Below are 25,653 nucleotides of genomic sequence, written 5' to 3'. Positions count from 1 at the left end.
CCCTAATAAGGCAGAGACCCAAGTTGGCTCCCTGGCGGTCAAGCGCCAATACAATTAATCAGTCTGTTTCCAGTTTTCTCGCGACAGCAATATTAACAGTTTGCTTTACTCTGTTTATATGGTGCTGACAGGTCTTCGGCATGTTGGGCCTACTTGCTGGTGATTAATGACCACTCTCATTCTGAAGTAAAACCAGGGAGGAAGAGAATGCTTCTTATGACCAGTTAGGCCCCGAAGCCCCCCTCCACTGTCTTGTTGTTTCCCTGCCCACCCCCATCAGCACCTCCCTCTGTCCACCTCTATCTATGTGTGAGAATATTCATTCTCCCCTAACTGGCTCAGCTCCCTTTCCCTGCCCTGAGATGTTCTGTCCTCTGCTCAAAAAGGACCCTAAAATGCACACCATGAATGAGCTTGGCATCTTGAAAGGTATTGTTGGCTCATTTTGTTCTAAAAAAAATCTCATTTTTATAGACAGAAATGAAAGAGCAGGTGTGAATGGTTCTGGAAATGAGAATTTTAGCTTATTAAGTAGGTAACAAGCCCCTCTCATATTTACAGCTATTTTTACAGACAAAGAAGACAGCAGATTTGAAATTATTCCTGACTGATGTAGGAAGCATTGTCACAGAAAGTCTGAGAGATTATTGCATTAAACAGTCATAGTTATTGAACTGTGAGGTCAAAAGAGTTGAAATAATATAAAAGGACCCACCATGTCCAGATACTTATAAAAAGAAAGCTGTATGAGTACTATTCATCACTAATGTACTGATCTTTTTCTTTGCTTTTTTATTTACTTTGTGTGAATGTGTGTTTGTGTACACACATGCTGGTGCCACGGGATGCATGTGCAAGCCTAAGGATCTTTCCTTTTACCACGTGGGTTCTGGGGATTGAACTCAGGTCATCAGACTGGGAAGCAAGTGTCTTTACCCACTTGGCCATGCTTCGTTTTCTGTTGGTCTGTTGGTTTGTTGGTTTGTTTAGACGGATCTCACAACATAGCCCTGGCTGAGCTCGTCATCTCTGTGTAGCACAGAATGGCTTTGACTCTACTCTTCCTGCCTCAGCCTCATAAATGTAGGGATCACAAGTATGTGCAACCACAGCCAGTCACCAAACATTATTTTATTTATTTTTACTGCACTTTATTTTATTGTGACAGGATCTCTAGCAGCCCAGGCCAGCCTTGAATATACTCTATAGCAAGATAACCTCGACCTCCTGACCCTTTTACCTCTTATGCCTAAGTCCAGGGATTCAGGTATGCTCTATCCCCAACATCGTCTTAACAGTACCTAAGTGTAGGGGACCTAACAATATAAAAATTAAACAAAAAAGAACAGGCTTTTTGTAAGGTTTGCTAGAAAACACTATTTCAGTGCTTGCTCTCAGAGTTGGTCTGCCACACTCAGACCCGGAAGCTTTCGAGCCCACTTCCCTCCTCATACAGCAACAGAACTGATCAGTTCAGGCAGAGAGGACCTCAGGAGTCTGCAGTGGAACACTAAAGTCAGACGCAAGAACAATCTGATATGAAAGCGCTGTTAATAACAATAATTCTATCTACTGAGTGCCTACTATGCACCAGCACTGCTGGAATGCTTCAGTAATGCAAACATGCTTCACTCCCACAACTGTGACTGTACTGAGTAAAACAATGTCTTTGTTCGAAGTACAGAGTATAACAGAAAGTTGAACAACATACTTGGCTGCATCTGGGCAGACTCTGACCCCATATGTAACTTTAATAATGCACCTAATGTAAAGGTTTGACTAGAGAGGAAGAAGTGATATTAGCTAAACTAGTTATAAAGGCCTTGTAAACCATCTGGGAGAGGATAATTTAGCAGTTATCTCAGAAGCTAAAGTAGACATTTTATAATGTAGCAAAATTGGACTTTATCAAGAAAAGGTTTCAAAAATAGACTTAAGCAGGAAAGGGAAGAAGGAAAAAGACTTACTTAAGTGAACTATACTATATACCCTAGAGTAGCCTGACCTTCCAAAGAGAGCTGCCTGACTAAATATTTTGACTCCTTTGATCAGTTATTTCTCTAATGTATTCATTCAAACTCTGTAGGTCTGGATAGACGGGTTGGGTAGACATCTTGCTAAGAGACCAATAGGGAAACAAGGAAAAACTAATTGTAAGATCTCTTCCTTACACTTAGTAGATGACTGGTCTCACTCACTGTTCAGTGGTCTCAGGTGACATTTAATAATCATCTGTGCTTCTCTTCCTTCCCAGCCTGTCTGTCTAGCCACTCAAAAGATTACATGTTGCTTTATGTAATGGCTGTGAGCAAGCCCAGAAGAAATAAAAGGGCAGAAAGGAAAGGAGGGTTGCTGTCTTCATTCTCATGGTTTGGGAATAGCCTCTCAAGGCCTTTGTCCTAAACCCCCACTTCTCCCTTGGTGGTCTGGCTATAAGGCATAGCACCCTGTGGCAAACCACTGGACTGCTGGAGTGGAGGCTATTAGTCATCCATAAGAGAAGGATCCTTTTATTTAATTTGCAAATGCATTCCCTATTTGGGTCACTTCAACCAAAGCTAAATATTACACTGGAAAGGTATCTAGTAGGATTCCCATGTGCATGTTCATTATCATCCACAAATACAGCCACAAGAAACACAAGCTCTGAGCAAAGCCAAAAAGTACTGAGGTATCAAATAAGAATATTTTGATGACTAAAAAAAAAATCTTGATTCTAATTCAGTTGCTAAATGAATTGAAAACATAGAATTCTACTGTCTTCCAAAGCAAGTCCTGAGCCTTTTTTTAGGTATATTTATATTTATTTCATGAGTATGGGTGTTGTGTCTACATACATGTTCAAAGCTTTTAAAATTAAGATCTTTCTAGATTATATGAAAATAAGTAATGTGGGCTGTCCTTCCGTATATAGTTTGCTTTTACTGGTTGATGAATAAAGCTGTTTGGGCCAGTGGCTTAGCAGAGTAAAGCCAAGCAGGAAATCAGAACACAAATATAGAAGAGAGTAGGCGGAGTCAAGGAGATGCCATGTAGCCACTGAAGGAGACAGACACCAGATGGAACCTTACCTGTTCCACAGCCAAATGGCAATACACAGATTAACAGAAATTGGTTAATTTAAGTAAGAGTTACTTAATAGTGTCTGTGTGGTTGTTTTGGGTCTGGGAAGCCAGGAAATGAATGAGCAGCCTCCATCTACAAGTACGTGTCTATTATTTTCTGGAAGAACAACCATGTAACTGAATGGGGCGTGCCTTTGCGTTATGACATCATAAGAGCTCATCTGGAGAGCATGGCCCCTTTCACTGTCTGCACTGAGTTCTTTCTGGAATGTCTTCTTCAGGCCTACGGTCCTGTCAGATTCTTTGGATCTAGTTGAATCTCAAATTGCAAAACATATCATTTTGATTCTTCCCAAAGGCTCTTATGCATGTTGGTTGACTACCAAAAACATTTACTATGACTAATGTATGTGGCTTATCATTTCTATTAAAACAAAAACATTCAAAAGGTATTTTAGGGACTTATGCATGGCATCAACAATTATTTCAAGTATAAACTGGCTCATATATGGCAAGGGTGAGAATTTAAATGCTCATAAAATACAACTGTAAAAGAAGAAATTTTATGAGACTAAGCACATTTTAACTTCATTTTAAATATGCGAGTTTGGCTTGGCCTTGTGTGTTCTATGAACCATGAGCTGACTCAGTTACAGAAAGAAGAGCAGCCCGTACCAAGTGCAAGGTGAAGGGCAGAAGCCTAGGACATGCAGTGTAATACCAAGAAAAAATATTTGAATAATCACATGTTTCCTATTAAAGGGTCTTTTAGTTGTGAAGTATTTCAAACCCGCTCATGCTTACTGACGGTGAGTGATCAGGAAAGCCTAGGAAAGCCCTGAGACTGTCTGTATGACTGTGAAGCCCCTTACATTAGCATCCTGGCAGGGAAGGTCTCCCGCTCTGGGTACTCATTCATGGGTTCAAAGCCTTGAGCTAGGCTGAGAAGTGATGTTCCTTTTGCTTGGGTCAATTGACTGAGGTGCTCCCAGGAGAAAGTGAAATGAGTCGGGCAGGAGGTGGTAGAGGGAGACACTCAGACCCGGGCAGGCAGGAAAAGCAAGCCGCGTGGGCGACATCTGTGACTCACCTGCGGCGCAGATCCTCTGCCACGGCCGCCCGGCAGCTGAACAAATAGGCTCGGAGCGATTTCAGCTGCTGCCGCAGCCGTGCCACAGTGGCCAGCGGCTCTGCGTGGAGGTACAGCATGGGATTCTCCTGCTGGATGTCGATCAGCGGCTCTTCGTACACATACTCCAGAAACTCCTTGGCCTGCTTGGACACCTGCAAAACAAACTCGGGTCGTCAGTGCTGGTGAATCCCCAGCTCTCCGTGCCTACTCTGCCCGGGAACGCACCTTGGTGACAAGATAGTAGTGTTTCTGTACACGACTAAGTGGAGAAGCCAAACAGGGCAGCTTCTCTGTTCACCTACAGAAGCTCAGCTGGCAAATGTGGAAGGAATTCATTAACTCAGCTCAACTGTGCTGGTAATTATATGAGCACAAACCTGAGACTGCGCAGAACTACACAGATCTACAGAACTACACCAGTTTCATGGTTCTGTTTCGTTTGGTTTCATAAATCCTACTGCAGTGACCTAAGATGTGACCACAGGAGAAAACTAGGTGAAAGGTACTTAAATATATGTTCAGTTTCCTGTGAATCTGTAATCATTTCAAGCAATGGGGGAAAAGAACTCAGCCCTTAAAAACTACATAAACATATGTGCATGTATATATATTCTATGATACTTTAAAAATGTATTTTTTTAAACAGAAAAACTACACACATTGTGAAATATTAAAACAAAGAAATGGGTGTTCTCAAGAAAAGAAAAATAAGGAGGGAGAAAAATTATGAGGAAACCAAACTGCTAAACAGAAATGGCCCAAAGAGAAGATGCCCTCAGCGGAATCCCCACGAGTGTGGGCAGACTGCTGCCAATCCGTCCATCTCACCCTTTAATCCTTGACCATTCTTTAAAATAGCATTGTTCTAAGTAGAGGTAAATAGTGCACTGGAAATACAGTGGAGCGGAGAGAACTAACTACTGTGGCACACTATCACATGTGTACAGTGGAGGAGAGACCTAACTACTGTGGCACACTATCACATGTGTACAGTGGAGGAGAGAGAGACCTAACTACTGTGGCACACAATCACATGTGTACAGTGGAGGAGAGAGAGACCTAACTACTGTGGCACACTATCATATGTGTACAGTGGAGGAGAGACCTAACTACTGTGGCACACAATCACATGTGTACAGTGGAGCGGAGAGACCTAACTAATGTGGCACACAATCACATGTGTACAGTGGAGCGGAGAGACCTAACTAATGTGGCACACAATCACATGTGTACACTGGAGGAGAGACCTAACTACTGTGGCACACAATCACATGTGTACAGTGGAGGAGAGACCTAACTAATGTGGCACACTATCACATGTGTACAGTGGAGGAGAGACCTAACTAATGTAGCATACTATCACATGTGTACACTGGAGGAAATACCTAACTAATGTGGTACACAATCACATGTGGGCAACTGGACTCTCCAAGCCAGTCTGCTGACACTCGGGTGGGAACTGCTTGGTGATACACAGAGTAGGCTGAGCCTCTGCTTATGGAAGGTAACCCTCTCTAGAAGTTCCCACTAACCCTCTCCAGAAGCAAGGCTAGGATTGAGCACTAAAATAAGCAACTTTGTTCACTAAAGAGAGAACTGGAAATTCATTAGGCTTTACAGTCCTTTACAACAGCAGCTCACTACTGAAGAAGGAGAATTCAAGGGGATTTTTAGTCCAAAAGATAAAGACTCAAAACAAAATCCACATGCAGTCTGCCATCACTAGAGCCATGGGGCTCACGGGTGGCTTAAAGCAGAGGACTCGGCTCTCCTGGGGAACAGGAGCTGGGGGGCTGGTGAAGCAAGCGGCACTGGATCTAGCTCTGGAATTACAGGTGGAAATGCAGACGGACAGAGCGAACAGGGAAGCACGAGGAAGGGACAACACAAAATCACCAGGTCCCCAGTGTACAGTATGGAAGTGTGATTCCTAGACGTGATGCTGTTAAGCACTAATTAAAAATATGCTACGTACACACAAACACGAAGTTCAACATCACCACCTTCTTAAAGTGGAAAAGCTCACACTAAGTTTATATTTCTTACAGGGCTAGAAAAGTGCACTACGTGTGTGTGTGTGCACGTGTGTGTGGTGTGTGTGTGCACGTGTGTGTGTGTGTGTTTCTAAGTGATTATTTATAAGATATACAGTCTGACCCCATGAGATCCTGCAGAGAGTGGTAAAGTTAAAGGATCTTAATAGACTGAAAATCCAGGTTACAAAACAGCCCCCAGAATCAGTCAAGAGCTTTAACTGCTTTACCAGGTCAGGAACAAGGTACCAGAGTGCAGTGGCCTCCACTCTCAGCTGTGATGCAAAGACAGCACAGCAGGCCAGGCCTTCAATGACAACAAAGCAGCCCCGCCTGCCCTCAGGGACCTCCCAGCCCCAGCACCAGCTCCACACAGAAAGACAAAATTGAGTTGTTTCTGAATTACACGTTGTATTTACTTGTGTTTAAATATCTGCTGCACTTAAATATCTTCAAATGAGAAAAATGCCTGATGGTGTTCAGGGAAGTGAAGTAGAATCCACTTGAAACTGCTGTTAAAAAATGATGTATTGTCCAATGCAATTAGTCCTTCTGGGTGTGGAGAACACTGTTTATACTGAGCCAGGGCCCCGCTGAATTAGGTTAACAATGCTACCTTTTAGTAGGTGAACAGAAGGACAAAGGGCACTGGACAGTCTCCCAGGCCTTAAAAGGCTTCTCTCTTCAGGTGCTACTTAAGTCCAAAAGCAAAAGGGGGGAAAATCTCTGATAGAGACGGTAAAAGCGGGGGGGGGGGGGGGGCGATGAACAGGACAGAAGCTACTGATAGCAGTGTTCATAAACAGAAATGACGAGAGAGAGAGAGAGAGAGAGAGAGGAGAGAGAGAGAGAGAGAGAGAGAGAGAGAGAGAGAGAGAAACAGAGCTGGCTTCAGAACCGTCCACAGAGCTGCCTTCCTCCCACGGAGGGCACCTGACAGTGGCTGCCTGGCTGTGGGAACGCATCTCCGCTGCTGCAGCCATTTTTGGCAACAAGGCTGAGCTTATGGTCTAGGTCTTCAGAGTCCAGAGTCCATTGATTCCACTCCACTCACAAAAACTGGTAAGGTAGTTTTTAGGAAAATTTGCAATTTGGTATGAAATAAATGCTAGTTTTGCAAAACAGAGCTTTATAATTAATCCCTTTCTGATTCCTTGAGCTTTCAAAGTTTTCTTCCCTATATTAGCAAGATGATTTAACACTCAAGCTCCACTATCATTAAAAAGCATTTTCCAAAAAGAAAGACTCTGAAATGAATATTAGCCTAAGGAAGAAAGTATGTTCTTGCTAACCTAGGGAAGAAGCCAATGGCATTCTTAGGTGAATGTTCTTTCTTGTTAGTCTAAACATGACACGAATCACATGGTCACACCAGGCATGTCCCAACAAATAGCTGAGCCACTATCCTTCAGGCAAACCAAATTATGAAAAGCAAAAATGCCAAAGTGATGTGGGATGTCAGATGATGTGTGAAGTCCTTCTATATATGTGTTCCTCTTACTGGTAAATGATAAAGGTTTTTTTTGACTATGGCAGGGCAGAAAATTGTTAGGCTGAAGAGACATAGAGAGAGTAGGCAGAGTCAAGGAGATGCCATGTAGCTGCCGAAGGAGATAGATACAGGAACTTTACCTGGTAAGCCACAGCCTCGAAGCGAAACACAGAATAAAAGAAATGGGTTAATTAAAGATATAAGAGTTAGCTAGGAAAATGCCTGAACTATTGGCCAAACAGTGTTGCAATATATATATATATATATTCTGTGTGATTATCTGGATCTGGGCAGCGGGGAAATGAAAGAGCACTCTCCACCTGCAAAATAACACCCACACATGGCCACCACCCACATCAGGTGTGGGTGCTTGTACGCCCACTCGAGGTTAAGAGGAAAGTAGCTGAGAGCATGCCAGCAATGCAGCACTCACCCCCTGGGCAACAGGTGTGCACAGGCGGGAAAACACGGCAGACTCCCGCTGCCATGCACAGAGACGTTTCCAGGCTGCACAACATGCTGCATGGCAGAGTTAGCTTTTATTCAGACATGAAATAAAAAGGTTTCTGTGCTGCACAGTGCTCCCAGGACTTGAGGTGGTGAGCACGGCTCCCACCCGGTGGTCCCGGAGCTGGCAGTCAGCATACCTCTGCCATATCGAAGGCTGAGAGAGCCAGGTGAAGCCAGACACCAAAACCGAAGCTTTAATCCTAGCCATATCGCTAAGCAGATTAAAGACTCATGCTCAGAAAAAGATAAACAGTGAAGACAGATTCAGATAACAAAAAAACTCTAAATTGTTTACAGTATGTTTAAAAATGTACATAGACTTAGGAGAGAGAAGAAAAAGAATACAGACAGGTATAAAAAGAAATCATAGCTTTAAAAATAAGAGTCTTTAATGAGATTGTAAAAGTAATATAAAAGAGTACAGACAGACACAGATTAAAGGAGTAAAAGCAATAGAGAAAAAAATAAGCCACGTAAAGATGGAAAATACGCAGAGAGTCTGGATTATGTATATTATTGGGTTTTATTTGATTTTTTTAATTGCAGAAAGACATTTGACTTTGGGGGCTGCTAAGTTAAACCAACATAAAGGTATCTTGACTTCAAAATTTAGGTCTAAGGATATGTTGCTTTGGAAAAGAGGTTCTGCTTTGTTTCCACAAAAGATGAGAATCTGTGGATTCCTTCCAGGCTAATGTGGTTTGATGGAACAAGAGCCCCAGAAAGGTATCCATGAACCCTAAAAATACTTTGCCCAACAAACAGCAGGAAGCAGTATGGAGAAAACAACGCCCAAATCCCCAAAATGATTGTATATAAATGTTTGTTTTCATTTAAAGAGGGATATGATTTAGAAATGAATACTTTATATTGGTACAGACTTTGGTCTATAGATAGATACAAATTTAAGGTCGATTTGTAATACTATGTATGTGTATTTCTGTTATTGTTTAAGGTATTGTGATTGTGCAGTTCATTAAAAAGGTAATGTATAATTAAGAAATACAGATTAATAGGTAGTCATTTATAATAGTCAAACTTGTAGTCATATTAGTTAGGTTTTCTAGATGTACAGCGATATATTTCAGATGGATAGGTTTTCTTCAAATCTTTCAAAGACCTACAGAATATGGCATTTAAAAGGTTTTGAGACTTCTTAACAGTGAAATATGTCTTCTTCTAGCAGCACCAATTACTTCAGAGAGGTTGATGGGCATTGAAGAAACTTGTTATGGAATTTGCCTTCAATGTGATAAGGCTAATTTGGGCAAGAAACTGCTCTTGCCTGAACTGTTTGATGATATGCTGTGTGAGCTGGACATGCAGGACCCACAGCAAAATGATGGCTGAACTTGCCAAAAGGTGAGACAGTCCTTCAGAGTTCCTGCTTCATGAAAGAGTCTGCCAGACATTCTGCAGGACACAGAAGAAAGCAACTGATAAACTTTGCCATTACAAGGCAGAACAGATCTTTAAATTTCCTGCCTCACTGAAAAGTCTGCCAGACGTTATGGCCTGATGATAGATGCCCCAATGTTACAAAAGAACTTTGGGTGACTGTAAAGACGGCAAGATGTCACTGTCAATTCTAGAACTTTGGAAATTGCTTACAATGCACTTCCTGTTTACTTAGGTAATATATCCTTCTGAGGTCTTTGATGAGTTGAAGACTAGATAGTTATAATTATAGTTTTTCCTTAGTTATGATAAAAGATAAACTAGGTGTGAAATTTTCCAGAACAAAAGACTAAATATTATAAGAGTAATTCTTGCTTGATACCTGTTTTGTTATATGTAATTTTACTATGTTAAAGTTAAAACCTTACTTTTTATTTAGACAGAAAAGGGGAGATGATGTGGGATGTTTTTCTGTATATGTGTTTCTCTTATTGCTTAATGAATAAAGCTGCTTTGACCTTTGGCAGGGCAGAATATAGCCAGGCTGGAAGAGATACAGAGCGAGAAGGAGGAGTCAAGGAGACGCCATGTAGCTGCCCAAGGAGACAGATACTGGAACCTCCTCACCTGGTAAGCCACAGCCTCATGACAATATACAGAATAATAGAAATGAGTTAATTCTCATATAAATATAGATATAAAAGTTAGCCAGGAAAACACTTGGACTATTGGTCAAACAGTGCTATAATTAATATAGTTTCTATGTGATTATTTGGGTCTGGGTGGCAGGGAAATGAAAGAGCAGTTTCTGCCAACACCAAAGTGCTTTTAAAAATTTTTATTCATTATTATTATGTAAATGTGTGTGTTTGTGTGTGTATGATTGGCAGGGTGTGTCAACATTTACACACTATGTTTTGCCTGTGAAGGTCAGAGGACAACTTTCAGAACTGGATTCTCTCCTTTCAATGTTGGTTCTGTGGCTTATACTACGTACTAGCCTAGACTGGCCTACAGCACTGGGATTAGAGATATACACCACTAACAATCAGAATGGTTTATGCCATAGGAACTCCATGCCAGAACTGTGCTTGTGCTTCAATGTGTGAGCTGATTCTGTCTTCACAGCGCTACAGTCTAAAGGACGCATGAGGGAAGAAGTGCAGTTAGAACATATCCCCTCCTCACAGTAAGGAGAACACTGAAATTAGTTCTAAACCAATGATGACCAAATCTGTGGTTACACACATACATTTACAAATGAGCACATGTGATCTGAACACTAAGTGCAATCATTGGAGAAGTGAACATAGCACGTCCTGGAGAGGTTTCTGAAATAGTGCTCTGGCATGTTCACACACAGAGCAGCGCTGGGTAAAGAAGTGTGAGCAGAGGGATAAACGGTCAGCACAGATGCAATGTGAATGGTGCAGTGGGGACCAGGGCTCCGCTATTGCTACAGGAGGAGAAAGCTGAAAAAAAAAAAAAACACAGGAGGACATGATCTTAGTGGAACAGGAAGGGCAAAGATAATCCAGTCAGTTTTTCTAAACCTGTGTTCCCCCAGTTACCAGTCCCACAAAAGAGATTTTTTTCAAGTGTTGGGAAAAATAAATAGGCTGCATAGTACTTTCCTTTCTCATATTCAAACTCTGAGACACTTGATAGTAAAAAAAAAAATCTGCTTGGGTTGGCTCAGCAGTGATGACGAGGAGGAGGAGGAGCAGGGGAGGAAGGGGAGGAAGGGAAAGAGGATCACTGTGGAATATTCCTTTACACTGTGTGAATATTTGTCGCTGTGATTGGTTTAATAAAGACGCTAAATGGCCAACAGCGGACAGGATAATGTCAGAGGGAGAGCCACACAGAGAATGCTGGGAAGAAGGGTAGAGTCAGAGGAGCAGCGAGCAGATGCAGAGAGAAGCTGGACAGACATGCCGTACTGAGAAAAGGTACAAAGCCTAGTGGCAAAGTGTAGATAAAAGTACGGGGTCATTGGAAATGTAAGAGTTAGCAGGTAACAACCTGAGCTATCAGCTGAGCATTTTTAAGTAATATTAAGCCTCTGTGTGGTTACTGGGGAGCAGCCCGAGGGACAGAAACTTCCACCTACAAATGGCACCTACACATTCGGCACCTACACCCACATAAAACCTGAGAGAGCTTGGGAAAGGCTCTAGATCACCTGTTTATCCTATCTACTTCTCAAATCTATTTGAGTATAGACAGGACAGTTTTGTTTATTCCAGCCCTGCCAAGGGCAGAAAAATGGAAAAAAGTCTAATATATGCCCCATTCCTCAACTGGAAGCAGAACATCCTCCTCTAACTTTGCTGTCCCTTCTCACCAAGCTGTAAACTCATTAGCTCTTTCTAATCCTCACCAAGATGGTCTGGTGGTGGCCTTCCAACAGAGCCCACTCACATGTGCTGAACATGTAAGTATTTCAGAGTCTACTTTGAAAAACAGTGAATTAACCCATTTTCTGTATTTAATCCAGTCCAGGGACCCCAAATAGCTCATTTATGGTCATGGCACGGCACAGTAGAGCCAGGACTCAGAGCTCTGGACACCTTGCTCTGTGTCCAGGGTCTGCAGTCACAGTCACTTCCTTTGAAGAACTCTGTCATAACTATCTGCTCACTGCTCTAGTAGAGGTGCTCCCTGCCCCTCCCCCATCCTTCTTTCCTGTCGGAAGACAGGAAGGCTGAAAACAGAGACAGCCTAGAAGGCACACAGGCAGCACTGCATGCAGGCTTACATGGAGCTGGACTCTTAAAACAATGATGAGCAGCAGAACTATTTCATTTCCAAAGTCATTTTTGTATTTATGTATTTGTTTAATGTCTTGCCCCATCCACTGAAATAAAAGCATTCATGAGGGCAGGAATTACATTCCCTTTGAGCTACTTCAGACACACTTTGAACAGCTTGGTTTTATTTCTAAGTTCATAACACATCCACAGTCAGTAATGACCAAAGGGGGAGGCAGCTGGCGGCAAGAGAGCTGGTGCTGGATGCCTCTCAGGATGGAGAGACAGGCTTGAGTAACATGGAAAACCCCTAGCTAAGTGGAATGTGAATACTCAGGCCAGGACACACAAATCGTTTTTTAAAAGCACAGCTATGGGGAAATGGTAAGAAAGTTAAGTATTTTGGTTGTGTTTGACCGGTTTGAATGGGGGCAGGGAGGTACTTTTAAAGACAATTTCATTAGAAAATGGCTACAGAACTTAAGGAAAGGGTTTAACTCCTTCTCAGTCATGGAGCCCAGTTGAGTTTGTAGCACAGACACCAGAAATGGATGAAATTTTGCTCTTGGAAGTAATTAGGATTATTAATACTCCAGAGGGCAGCCAGGAAATGCTTGAGATGACAGTTTCATTCTGCTCTGCAAACCCATTTTTTTCAATGGGCAGCCAAGCAGTCACGTACTTGCTATTAAGAGCATTAGGCAGGTCTAACAGCGTGGTGTCTGGATGGAGAAACTGATAGGTCTAAACTGATCCTCACAATTAGAAGCATTAAGTTAATTCCTGGTATCTGAGCAAAGACAGACAGATGCTGGACCAAATGGAATATGTTCCTCAAAGCCAGTGACAGATGATCCAGATAGCATCAGCCGGCTGTGTTCCTACAGCAAAGCTGTCCCTGGTCCACCGAGAATGTGGGAAGCAGAGGTCTGACTCCCCACGTGCAGCATGGATGATGTGAGTGTCCCTAATAAACATCTTCAATGACCTCAGCGCAGACCACCACATGGCCCATCTTATAGAAAGATCCTAGGCTTCAGTACCAGCTAGAATGGTGGTTTCTGAAGTCTTCAAAGCTCACTGTGAACAGTCATGCCTGCCTTGGCCACTTGCTGGCAGTGCCTCCACTGACTGATGTGTATTCTGCTGGCAGGTGTCATTGGCCCCAGCTCTCAGCAGACCACGGGGCTGGGGCTATCTCACTCACTCACTTGGTGTTAGATGTCAAAGTTCTACTCCAAGCATATTAATCTAAAGTGAATTCAACCAGTCTGCCTCTCTAAATATGTTTTTATCTCATAGACACACAAATAATATATTTATAGTCTATATTGGGAGTGTCAAGTACAAGATCATAAGGAGTTCATGATAACTGTCTAGGAAGGGAAGGAATTAGGGGAGAAATAAGGTTCAAATAGGATTTTAGGATTTGCTAGGTCTGATTGAGAGCAAGAGAAGTCAAGAGATGTGAGAAAGACTGGCAGGACAGGGATCAGAAGGGTAGAAATGATTTTAATGAAGAGATGAGTGGGGATGGACGTGGATGAAGAAGCCAGAAAGGTGGACAGGGGTTAGAGATCACAGGGGAACCAACTGTACCTACTCTGCAGACAACACGGCGAAGTCTGGGGCTAGGGATCACAACGGGAACCAACTGTACCTACTCTGCAGACAACACGGCGAAGTCTGGCCCTAACTGAGCACTTACATTGCACTGACACTGTGCTAGGGGCTTATGTGACGAATTTAAGAAAACAGCAGCCTTATTGCCTAAGTGCTATTATTATCTCTATTGTAAGATGAAAAAAAATTTAAAAAAAACTAAGCTAAAGACTGAGTAAGAAATTCATCTGAGGTAACACTGGGATCCAAGGAAGTGAGCAGCGAAGGAAGAAGCTGTTAGCAGGCTGCCGACTCCTGCTGTGTGATGGCTGCTGAGGTCGTGACTGTAGTGGAGCTCAGAGCGTGACCTCATGCTACAATTAAGTCTTGGTTCTTGTGTGGCCAGGACACACGCAGTAGAGGAATAATCAGGATGCTACCTATGTTTGGCAGTGGAGATCTTTTCCCATTCAGTAGGCTGCTGTTTTATCTTGTTGACCATCCACATGAGTATGAATATCTGCATCTGCAACTGTAGGGAGCACACACGTGGTGTTGAGTTTGAGGCGCCCAAGGGATTGGCTTCACTCTCACTCAGCAGCCACTCCTGCTTCCCAACTGTGCATGGCTGTGCTAAGCCACACCTCCTAAGCCCTCCTTTACAGAGAAAACATGCAACCAGCAAACAATTCCATAAGTGCGGTGTGATGAGAACAATAACTCGCATCCAATAAGTATTTATCACACCATTTCTGGTGCTTATCTTTTGAAACTTAAAAACTTAATTATGTATTTGTGTGTGTATGTAAGAATGAAGTTTCTGCAAAGTCAAGGACATAGTCAACAAGATAAAACGGCAGCCTACTGAATGGGAAAAGATCTTCACCAACCCACATGGGGCAGAGGACTGATCTCCAAAATATATAAAGAACTGAAGAAATTTGTCATCAAAAGAACAAATAATCCAATAAAAAATGGGGTACAGACCTAAACTGAGAACTCTCAACAGATGAATCTAAAATGGCTGAAAGACACTTAAGGAAATGCTCAACATCCTTGGCCATCAGAGAAATGCAAATCAAAACAATTCTGAGATTCCATCTTACACCTGTAAGGATGGCCAAGATCAAAAACACTGATGACAACTTATGCTGGAGAGGTTGTGGGGAAAAGGGAATACTTCTGCATTGCTGGTGGGAGTGCAAGCTTGTACAACCCCTTTGGATGTCAGTGTGGTGATTTATCAGAAAATTCGGAAACAACCTTCCTCAAGACCCAGAAATACCACTTTTGGGTAAATACCCAAAGGATGTTCAATCATACCACAATAACATATGTTCAACTATGTTCATAGCAGTATTATTTGTAACATCTAGAACCTGGAAAAAAACCTAGATGCCCCGAACTAAAGAATGGATAAATAAAATGTGCTGCATTTACACAATGGAGTACTACTCAGTGGTAAAAAAAAAAAATGACTTCTTGAAATTTGTAGGCAAATAAATGGATCTAGAAAAAAACCATATCGAGCAAAGAAACTCAGACCCAGAAAGACAAATATAATATGTACTCACTCATAAGTGGATATTAGACATAAAGCAAAGTATAACCAGCCTACACAGTCTACAACTCCAGAGAAGCCAGGAAACAAGGAGGACCCTAAGAGAGACATACATGGATCTCCCTGGGAAGAAGAAAAAGGCAAGATATCCTGAGCAAATTGGGAGCATGGTGGTCATGGGAGAGGGTAGAATGGGACAGGGGAGGAAGGGAAGGGAGTGGAGAAAAATGTAGAGCTCAATAAAACAATTAAAAAATGTGCACATGTGAGTGTAGTTGCCTGAGGAATCCAGAAGAGGGCATCACATCCCCTGGAGCTAGAGTTACAGGCAGTTGTAAGTTGTCTGACTTGGGTGCTGGGAACTGAACTCAGGTCCTCTGCAAGAATAGTGTATGCTCTTAACCACTGAGCCATCTATCTAGCCCTCAAACAGAGGACAGAATCCCTGAGAGTTCAAACCACCAGCTTTCTTTGTGGTTTTCTTTTGCTAATGTCCTCCATACAACTGTTGACTGTGAGCATGTGAGTAGTTACCGAAAGCATAGTGCTTGTTTGGCATGCACGGAGTGCTGGCACCATGCTACTAGCTTTACATATTTTAGCCATTCAGCCAGTGGGTAACTCTTTTGAGGTAATATTGTCCTCATCTTACAAACAAGAAAACTAAAACACCCAGAGTCTAAGTAACTCAGCCAGGTCAAACATCAGCAAGCAATAAAGCCAAGATCTGAACCAAGGCAGGCTGAGCTCATCTTATGTATCAGAAAACTTAGACTCGGGAAGCTCAAGGAGTAAGCCTCCCACTAACCAAGCACACAAGGGGCTGAGGTATGTTTTGGACAGATGGATGTCTAATTAACATCAACCCGCCAGAGTTGGTAAAACCATGACGGGGAACGGAAGACTAAGGAGACAACAGGGGTGGAGGAATGAAGCTTCTGTCAGTTTGGTTTCCTGTAGGAGGGCAGTGGGGACTATGTGGCTACAGACAAGCCTGCAGGTGAGTGAGTTGACAGAATTATCTTCTAATCATTCACTTTTCCCTATTAGCAGGAGGGAGTTTGCAGAGTAACCCACATGGAAACTTAACCCCTGTAAGATCACAGATATTGAAACCAAAAAGGGCTCCCAAGAGCTTCCAATACCTCTCAGACTCCTTTTCTCTCACTCCACAGTCAACCCTGGCCAATTCCTCTGCTGTCTACAGGATGCCATTCTTACTCTCTCACCTCATTATTCCAGCCTTTCCCTTTCTCCTGGGGAGTTCACAGCAGCATTTAAAAAAACCATGCTGTTATCTTTTTTCCATAAAAACAAAAGTCAAACCTAACTTGACCCCACTTGCCTTTGTTATCCCCTACCTGTCTCTTCCCTTTAGAGTGAGCCCCCGTCTGTTCTTGTCATTTCTTTCTTCCTTCCAATTCTATGTTGTGTCCTCTCCACTCAGACCTCTGCTCCTGCCTCTCCATTCAGAGTGCTCTCATTAGGGTCACTAATTACCTCCACATGACTAGAGCCAATAGTCAGAACTCAGGGCTCATCTTATCTGACCTATCAGCATCTGTCACAGTTCATCGGGCAACACTTTCTTCACAGGGCTTTTCACCAGCCTGGGCTCCTTCTACCTCACTGCTCACTCGTTCTGGTCCCCTGACGCTCTTTGTTGCCCCTCTTCTCTCCACACTCTTATGCTGGGATGACCCAACATGTCTTGAGCCTTCCTCTTCCCCTGTTGACTTGCACTTTAACAGCTAATAAATGTGCTACTCATACTCCTTGGATGTCTCCCTTGTCTGCTAGGCACTACCGTGCAAAGCTCTCAGCATACTCCAGCATCTCTCATCTGTTCCCACTCTCTAATACACAGAGCTCTCCTGAGAGATCTGAGGATGACTGACTGCGCTGTCCCTTCTGTGGGCTTCCCTCAGGATTCCAGCTCAAGAGCTGAACGTGCTTGAATCGGAGTGCTATATCATCACAAGCAACACTTTGGGTCACATATGCCTTCTCCAGAGATCATGGGTATGCTCATGTAGAATCTCAATTTCCCCATTTTCTAATAAAAATCCTGAGAGGCCTCCCACCATACAGAATTCTCTTAGCACCTATAGTTAATTACCAAGATCTATAGGTAAAAACTTATACTTGATAGACATATAGATCAATATATATATATATTTTCAAATTAATAAGAACCACAAAAAAAGCTTTAAAATAGTGAGATGTGTAAGACATTAGCTAAAATCTGATGGCACAATTGAGTGTGATGGGATGTGTCTGTCAGCCCAACTCTTGGAAGCTGGAGACAGAGGGATTGTTAGTTTGGGGCCAGGCTGAACTACAAAGTGAGACCCTGTTTTTTTGTTTTTTAAAAAAAGACTACCCATTCAAGTTTGCTTCAAAAGGATTATCTTTATAATCCACCTGACATATACGAACACCTGAATCGCCACTGTCAAGTACACCCAAGGTTGGCACCTACCTTATATTTCGAAGTGTCCCAGTTGTGAACTACTCGTGCCGGGATGAGAAAGCTGTCATCCACGTGGCAGCTGCTGCAGTAGTACCACCCGCTGTAATTGCACACCTTGGCCTTGCCATTAGAAAGACCAATAGATCGCTGGCATCCTGTTCAAGGCAAAAGATAGACTATGATTGCTGCTGAACTCTGAACAGCACAGAACAAGGCTCCACAGCCCTTATGCTAAATGAAGTCTGTAGCAGAAGACAAGTTGCAGAGAATGCAGGGACCTCCTTCCCAGCCTAAAAGTCTAGACCTCCTGAGAGAAAGACACCGTCCTAACTAAACCCTTGTCTCTGGTCTCCTCTGATTCTATTTCTTCTGCACATAGCTATCAGAGATCAGTTCCTCTACAACTCTACCTTTATTTTCCTATTTTCCTTCTCAGAAACTAATTAATACGACATAATTGTCTGAGAGCTTCTAATATTGTTCGGCTTACACAACATCTCTGAGGAAAGAGACCCTATTTTACTAATGAAGAAATGAAACCAGGCATGGTGGTCCACCCCTGTAGTCGCAGAACTTGAGGCTAAGATTGTGGGTTCAAGGCCAGTCTAGGCTATATGGCAAGTCCCAGAGTTCAAAGCAGCCTGGGCAACTTAGTGAGCCCCTGTCTCAGAGAAACAAAACCAAGAGCTATCACTCTAGTTCAGTTACTGGAGTATTTGCCTAGCAAATGAAGCACTGAGCTCAATCTCCAGCACCACATAAACTGTGGTGATATATGTGATATGGTGGCACTTGCATTTGGAGGTATTTTACAGGCAAAGGGAAGATGATCAGAAATTAAATGTCATTTTGGCTGTATATCAAGTTCGAGGCTAGCCTGGGTGACATGATACCTTGCCCACAAAAATAAAATCAAAACTAAACCAAAACAAAAAACCAATAAAAGGAAGGAAAGGAAGAAAGGCAGAGATTGAGAGCAGAAAAAAGGAAGAATTTTGCAATGTTAAATGTGTTATGTGAGACTGTTCTACAAATAAAAGGTAGGGTTTGGAATTGGTTGTAAGCTTGCCTGGTGATGAAATGATCCATAAATAGGAGACACAGCATGTTTTTGCTTGGAAAAAAAAATCAGTGTAAAGACTCTGGCACCTGACCACCTTCTCTTTGGATACAGAACCCATTTACTCCAGCCCAAGAACTCTTCACATCCTTCCCAGATAAACACAGTGTTCACTGCACCCTCAACAGCAAACGCGCCAGATTCTCCCCAGTGCCTTGTTTGGTACCTCAATAAATCTTGCATGCCATCAAGGCCACTAGATGGTAGAGTTTGATGGTTCTGTGAACAGTGTCCAGGGACTGTCAGGGGACTTGGCAGTAATCATGGCCCTGCCCCAAAGAGATCATGCTTCCTTAGGAGGAAATCCTGCCACAAACATCCCGGAAGCCCCAGCAAGGCTGATGAACATGATGCAAACAGCATCCCTATTCTGAACTGTCTCACGGCTTTCACTTCAGAACCCGTCCATGCAGCTTTCCTCACGGTTGGGTGCCATAACACACAGACTAAAGAGAGCTGACACAGCTCATGGCGTAAATATGAAACCGATTCACTCTTCCAGTGATGGTGACAACGAATAGTTTGGCAACAGTGTTATAATCAATTCCATACTAGGAGCTCAAAAGATTTAATACAATTATTTAATACAAACTGCCTTTCTACAAAGATACACATAAACTCTATGAAAATACTACAAAACCTAACAAGTTCCCATCACAAATAAAATGGCAGTAATAACCATACCATTTCACAGCGCATCTCCTGCTGCGAGAATTAGATCCTTTCGCTTTTTAAAAACAGAGGGGACTGGAAGATCATGAAATGCTTATGTTGTGGTACATTCTAATAACTAGGTCTTCCCATAGTTCTTAAAATTATTATTCTTTTTTAACTACTGAGTAGCAACAAAATCATTATGAGCCTGTTTTTGAGGCTAGCTGAAGAAAGAGAAAGAGTGCAGAAGATAAGGAGCACAGGAGCTTCTGTGTGACGGAAGAGATGCTGTCACCACTCGGGGTGGTAAACGCTGGAATGCTGCTTGCTGCACTGCGTGACTCACTTGGCATTTAGCACGTGCCTCCTTGAACCGTGGTGCCTTTTTATGGCCCTCTCCAGTCAGGCAGTCAGTAAACTTCCCAGGTTTATTTTTTATCCTCAGCACTTAACACAGAGTTTAACACACAGTAGACAACCAATAAATGTTTGTGTTGAGACATGATAAACTAGCTACCCCCCGGCACACGCACACACACACACACACACACATACATACATATAAAAAACTGTCATTTCCAATAGTTATTCCAAAAGTAACTCTTTGAACCTGGCTGCATGCCTCTTCAAACAGCTCGTGTTTGTTCCTATTCTTGTTAAAATATGTTGCTCATTCTAAAGTCCACACATTAAACGTGTTTACCTGTGATCAGTGGACAGACCCAACTGGGACCTGACACATGCAAGCTCTGAGGATATCTGTTTCTATAATTAGTAGATAGCCAAACTGAATTAACACTGAGATTGAATCGTGGCAGAGCACTGTCCAAGAACGGAGTCACGTGAGAATTTTGAATACTGTGAGAAACCGCAAGAAACTGAGACACAAGTCTTGTAACTTCAGTCTCTTCAAAAAACAGAATTGTTCTGGGAATGTTTTCATGTTTCCAGGTGTAGTGATAGGCCTGAGTTTACTTCACATTATTCATTACAACTGGCTAGTGTTATTTGTTTAAATGCTTCTATGGAAACCATGATCTTGCCATGTCTGCTGGTCCACCATGTGCAGCCTGCCCTGTGACTGTATTCTTTGCTTGTGTGACTCTGCTTAGCCCTCAGCTCTGAATAAAGCTGGTTACTGCACGAGGTCAGCCCATCTCACTTATGGGCTCCACGCTCTCAGAGTGCCGCTAGAGCAGAAAACCCAACAGAACCAGTCCTTCCTAATATGTCAGATGTGACTGTGACCTTGCAGACATTCAGTCAGGAACATCACTGTAGTGCAAACTACCATCCAAAGCTCTGAAAAACTAGGTCAGTTTGGCTCTTCAATTGCTTGAATTTGGTATATAATTAATATCAGTAGGCATCTCCTGAATACTAACAGGTACTAAAGAAGTTACCAGTCTGTAATTTTAATGACTTTACTATAATGTTCTATAACATATATAAACAACATTAAAAAATACAAATATGCATAGAAAGCATACAAACTAGCAATGTGTAATGTTTCACTGGGTGGTGGTGGCACATGCTTTTAATTCCAGCATTTGGGATGTAGAGGCAAGTGATACTTATCTCTCTGAGTTTGAGGCCAGCTTAGTTTACAGAGCAAGTTCCAGAGCAGTCAAGACTACAACAGAGAAATCCTGTCGCAAAAAAAAAAAAAAATTGTTTCCACTAGGCACACTGATCTTAAGCGGGTGTTCAACTACATGTGCCACTGGGCTTATAAAAGGAGAGGAGGAAGGATGGGAGAACACAGCGATGCTCTTCGGGGTTTAGTTTAGACATGGGCAACACTGTGAGGACTGCTACCTCTGGTCCTGGAGTGTCTTCCTGCTCTATGTGGAACCATGTTGCCCAGCCAGTCCATAAGTCATTTTGAACAGGTCTGCATGCCTAAGACTGCTCCCACATGTGAAGTACAGAGAAGTGTTAATCCAGAGCCAGGAAGTCTGGGCCACTCTTGTCCAGCACACACTGAACCTGAACCAACCAACTCTCTAGGCCTGCTTCCTCACTATAAAATAAACTGAATAGCTGAGACTGGTGGATGGTTAAATTCAATGAGCATCAAAATCTCCTAGCAATGTTTATGGCAACTTAAGACCCTCCTCAAGACAATTATGAATCTGTATAATCGGAATAGCAACCAGAAATCTATACTTCTCGTGTACACCTTCTGTTCCTCACCAGGGATTCTAATAGGTAAAGGCTGGGCTGCTCCCCTGGTTTCTCTAAAACCTACCTCCAAGATCCCTCCAGACTCTAAATGACAGTGCAGAAGACGTGCCGATTACTCGGTGAAAACCATAATTTATTGCATACCTTCAAGACTAAATTTCAGTTCTTAGTCAATTTCTGGCCATCAGCTATGGAAAGGTACCTGAGCTCAGTCTATAAACACTTACAGGTGTCTATTCCGCACACTACAGATGGAACTGAGGATCTGTCCACACTCTGTAAGAGCTCCACCACCTGCTACACCCAGAGCATCTAACTGCTACAGGGAAGCCTCCTACTCAACTAAGAATTAAAGCCTTTTAGCCCCAGTCCAACACACTTGCCTTTGAAGGAGCACAGTGTAGTTGGGAAGAAGACAAGAGGCTACTGACCTGATATAGAGTCATTGTCTTTCACACAGCACATATCATCTGTCTCAAGAAGGAAGCCCTGCTCTGTTGATTGACAGCGAGATTTCCTTCACTATCATACTGTGGGTCATGGATTGAAAGTGTCTGAAGCAATTTTCCACGAAGAGGCACAATCGGGATTTTAATTTATCATTGTGAGGTTTTCAACAGGGGAAAGCGTGCTTTCTTAAAAATGACTGCTAAGAAACTTTTTTTCAAGAGTGCCAAAAGCGGATTCTGAAAAGCAACACTATGGGGAAGAATAGAGCTGCAAAGTAGACAGACAATAATTAATTGAAATAACTAATTAGGCCTTATTTACATATATTTTTATGTACTTTCACACAGATTTTCAACAACATTTCTAAATTCAAGGGCATTTGTAGAGGGGACACTCTACATGTTAGATCAAAGCAAATGCATTCTCCTAGGTTCTTTTTGAAACTTTTCAGAGTGTTCAATTCATAAGAACAAAAAACTACCTCACAAGAGAATTCACTGGCCTTTTTTTTTATTGCTTCCCACCCCACTTCACATCTTTAATGAACACATGCTCTGAAGAGCTTAGCTTCCCCTCTGATACACTTTTGGAAACAAATGTCACCATGTAAGCAGAACCCTGCTTGCTGCATGTGCAGCCCCTTTTCCCAAACGGCCTTTCACTAAGACATCCAATAGAATCTAAGGCTTGCAACAGACATTTTGGCATAATTCTCTAAAAAGGACAATCTTTCTTCTCATAAATGCACCTAGTTAGCTTGGCAGGCTGCTGAGTGGTGTTTTTGAGGCTAAGGTCTTGAGCCAACAGCCTTCTTGCTTAATAGCTGTCAACCTCTGCAGCCTGGAACTGGGGAACCTAGGGGCCTAAGAGGGAAGGACAAGAGCTGAGGCTGGATCCATCCCTAGGTGAGCCTGTCTCACTGTGGAAGTGTTAGCTACTCCAAGTTGCTTTTTATCCTATAACATGAGCTTTCATATACTTCCATGAGGTCAACCTGTATTTTGCTTTTTGGTTGTTGTTGTTGTTATTGATGCTGTTTGTTTTCATTTTGTTTTTTTGAGACAGGGTTTCCCTGTGTAACAGCCCTGGCTGTCTTGGAACTCACTTTGTAGACCATGCTGGCCTCAAACTCACAGAGACCCACCTGCCTCTGCCTCCCGAGTGCTGGAGTAGTTTGTTTTTTATTTGGCAGGTAGAGACACTCTAAAAAAAAAAAATAAAATAAAACAAAATCATGGAAGAAGAGAAGAAAGTGCTTTTATAAAAAGGGGAAGAGAAAAAAACCAGACGGTGGCGGTAAATATTGTACTGTCAGCACTTGGGAGGTGGAGGCAGGGGAATCTTGTAGTGACCCTATCTTCTAAAAACAGAAGGGGGGGGGTGTGAGACAAAGAGTTTGAGGAACAAATGTTCATTTGCTCTGTAAAATGAGAAAAAAAAAATAAAGCCTAGCAAAGACTGTAGAAAGAAGTGGCAGGCTGTGTCCCGCCAACCGGCTAGCTTTGCCCAAAATAATTACACGGAAACTGTATTCTTTTAAAACACTGCCTGGCCCATTATCTGTAGCCTCTTATTGGCTAATTCTCACATCTTCCTTTAACCCATATTTAGTAATCCGTGTAGCACCACGAGGTGTGGCTTACCAGGAGAGATCTTAACCTGCGTCCATCTCAGAGAGGAGAATCATGGCGACTCACTATGGCGACTGCCTGAAGCATCTCCCCAACTCTCCCAGAGTTCTGTTCTGTCTATTCCGCCTACCTAATTTTCTGTTCTCTTAAAGGGCCAAGGCAGTATCTTTATTAATAATGAAAGTAACACATAGACACTCCTCCATCAAAAGACATCGTGGTGTCTGCAATCCCAACACTCTAGTAGCTGAAGCGAGAGGACCATGACTTCAAAGCTAATGTGGGGTACACAGGAAGACCCAGTCTTTAAAAGGGACGGGAGGAGAAAAGCAGAGGGAAACCTGGTGAGTTCCACAGCCTCTTTTCCATAGGCATAGGACTGGATGAAGTGTCCACGCTAAGCTAAGGAATGGGATTGCCCCATCCCTCCCTCCCTCCTTCCCTCCAGTGTCCTGGCAGGGAGCAGTGGGTGGCCATAAACAAGCACTATGTAAAATGCTGCTCAAAGGCCTGTACTTTAAACAGCGTTAGACTCTTGAGACTGTATTTTTTCCAAGTGAAGTAGAGGCTCAATGACTTGGCTTTTTTACAAGTATTAGGGACGGTGAAGACTAATGGTATGGTTCTGTGGCTGAACACTTGCTTAGATGTGTGAAGGGCCTGGGTCTGACAGTCCCATGCCACCCAAGTGCTGAAAAAAAATAAAGAAATGTCAAGAACTGGGTGTAAGATCATAAACAACTCGGTTTTCCTAGTTTACTGTCTGTAGCTATCTACTAGTTAACAGCTAGGGTTAAATTGGGCATGGAGTGGCACACACCTTTAACCCCAGACCTTGGCAGGCAGAGGTGGGCAGATCTCTCTGAGTTCAAGGCTAGCCTGGTCTATGTAGTGAGTTCCAGGACAGCCAGAGCTACAAAGTGAGACCCTGTTTTAAAACAAACAAACAAACAAACACGCAACAAAAAGGAGTTAGTGTTGAATATACACTTTTAAAACCAAAGCAGTTTGGCATATATCTAGCATAAACTAAATGTTCTGCTTATCCAGCCTAGGATTAGCCCAAACATAGGCAGTGTTTAATTTAAGGCATAAGCAATCTTTTCAATATAGAGTTAGCATTAAATGAAGTTGAGGCAAAAACAAACATGGGTCCTAGCCTTGTATAATCACACAGAAACTATATTAATTACAACACTATTTGGCCAATGACTTAGGTGTATTCCTAGCTAGCTCTTACATCTTGAATTAACCAATTTCTATTAATCATTGTATCGCCAGGAGGCTGTGGCCTACTCGTAAGGATCCCACGTGTCCTTCTTTGGCAGCTACATGGTGACTCTTTGACTCTGCCTGCTCTCTCTCTATATATCTCTGTTTAGATTTCCCACCTGGCTTTACTCTGATAAGCCATTGGCTGAAACAGCTTCTTTATTAACCAATGGTAATAAAACATTCACAGCATACAGAAAGGAATCCCACATCATAGCCTTGTACCCTGAACAGCAGAAAGGGACAGAGTTTAGATGTAAGAATGGCTACCACTACACCTCAATAGCATGGTAGAAATAAGGTTATGAAATTCTACTTAT

At 42.6% G+C, this 25,653-nt stretch overlaps 1 protein-coding gene across 1 annotated transcript in view; it reads right to left on the bottom strand.

Annotated features, from left to right (window-relative positions):
* Plekhm3 (pleckstrin homology domain containing M3) overlaps nt 1-25,653 on the bottom strand; it is a 154,207-nt gene that overhangs the window by 74,546 nt on the left and 54,008 nt on the right. The window contains exons 4-5 of the mRNA XM_038339429.1: nt 18,029-18,174; nt 4,156-4,349 (exon numbers count right to left, since the gene is read on the bottom strand). Of these exons, the coding sequence (XP_038195357.1) occupies nt 4,156-4,349; nt 18,029-18,174 (340 nt within the window). The remainder of the gene's footprint in view (nt 1-4,155; nt 4,350-18,028; nt 18,175-25,653) is intronic.

The sequence above is a fragment of the Arvicola amphibius genome, chromosome 8, assembly GCF_903992535.2.
Source record: "Arvicola amphibius chromosome 8, mArvAmp1.2, whole genome shotgun sequence".
Lineage (NCBI taxonomy): Eukaryota > Metazoa > Chordata > Mammalia > Rodentia > Cricetidae > Arvicola > Arvicola amphibius.
This window is presented reverse-complemented; position numbering and strand designations above follow the sequence as displayed.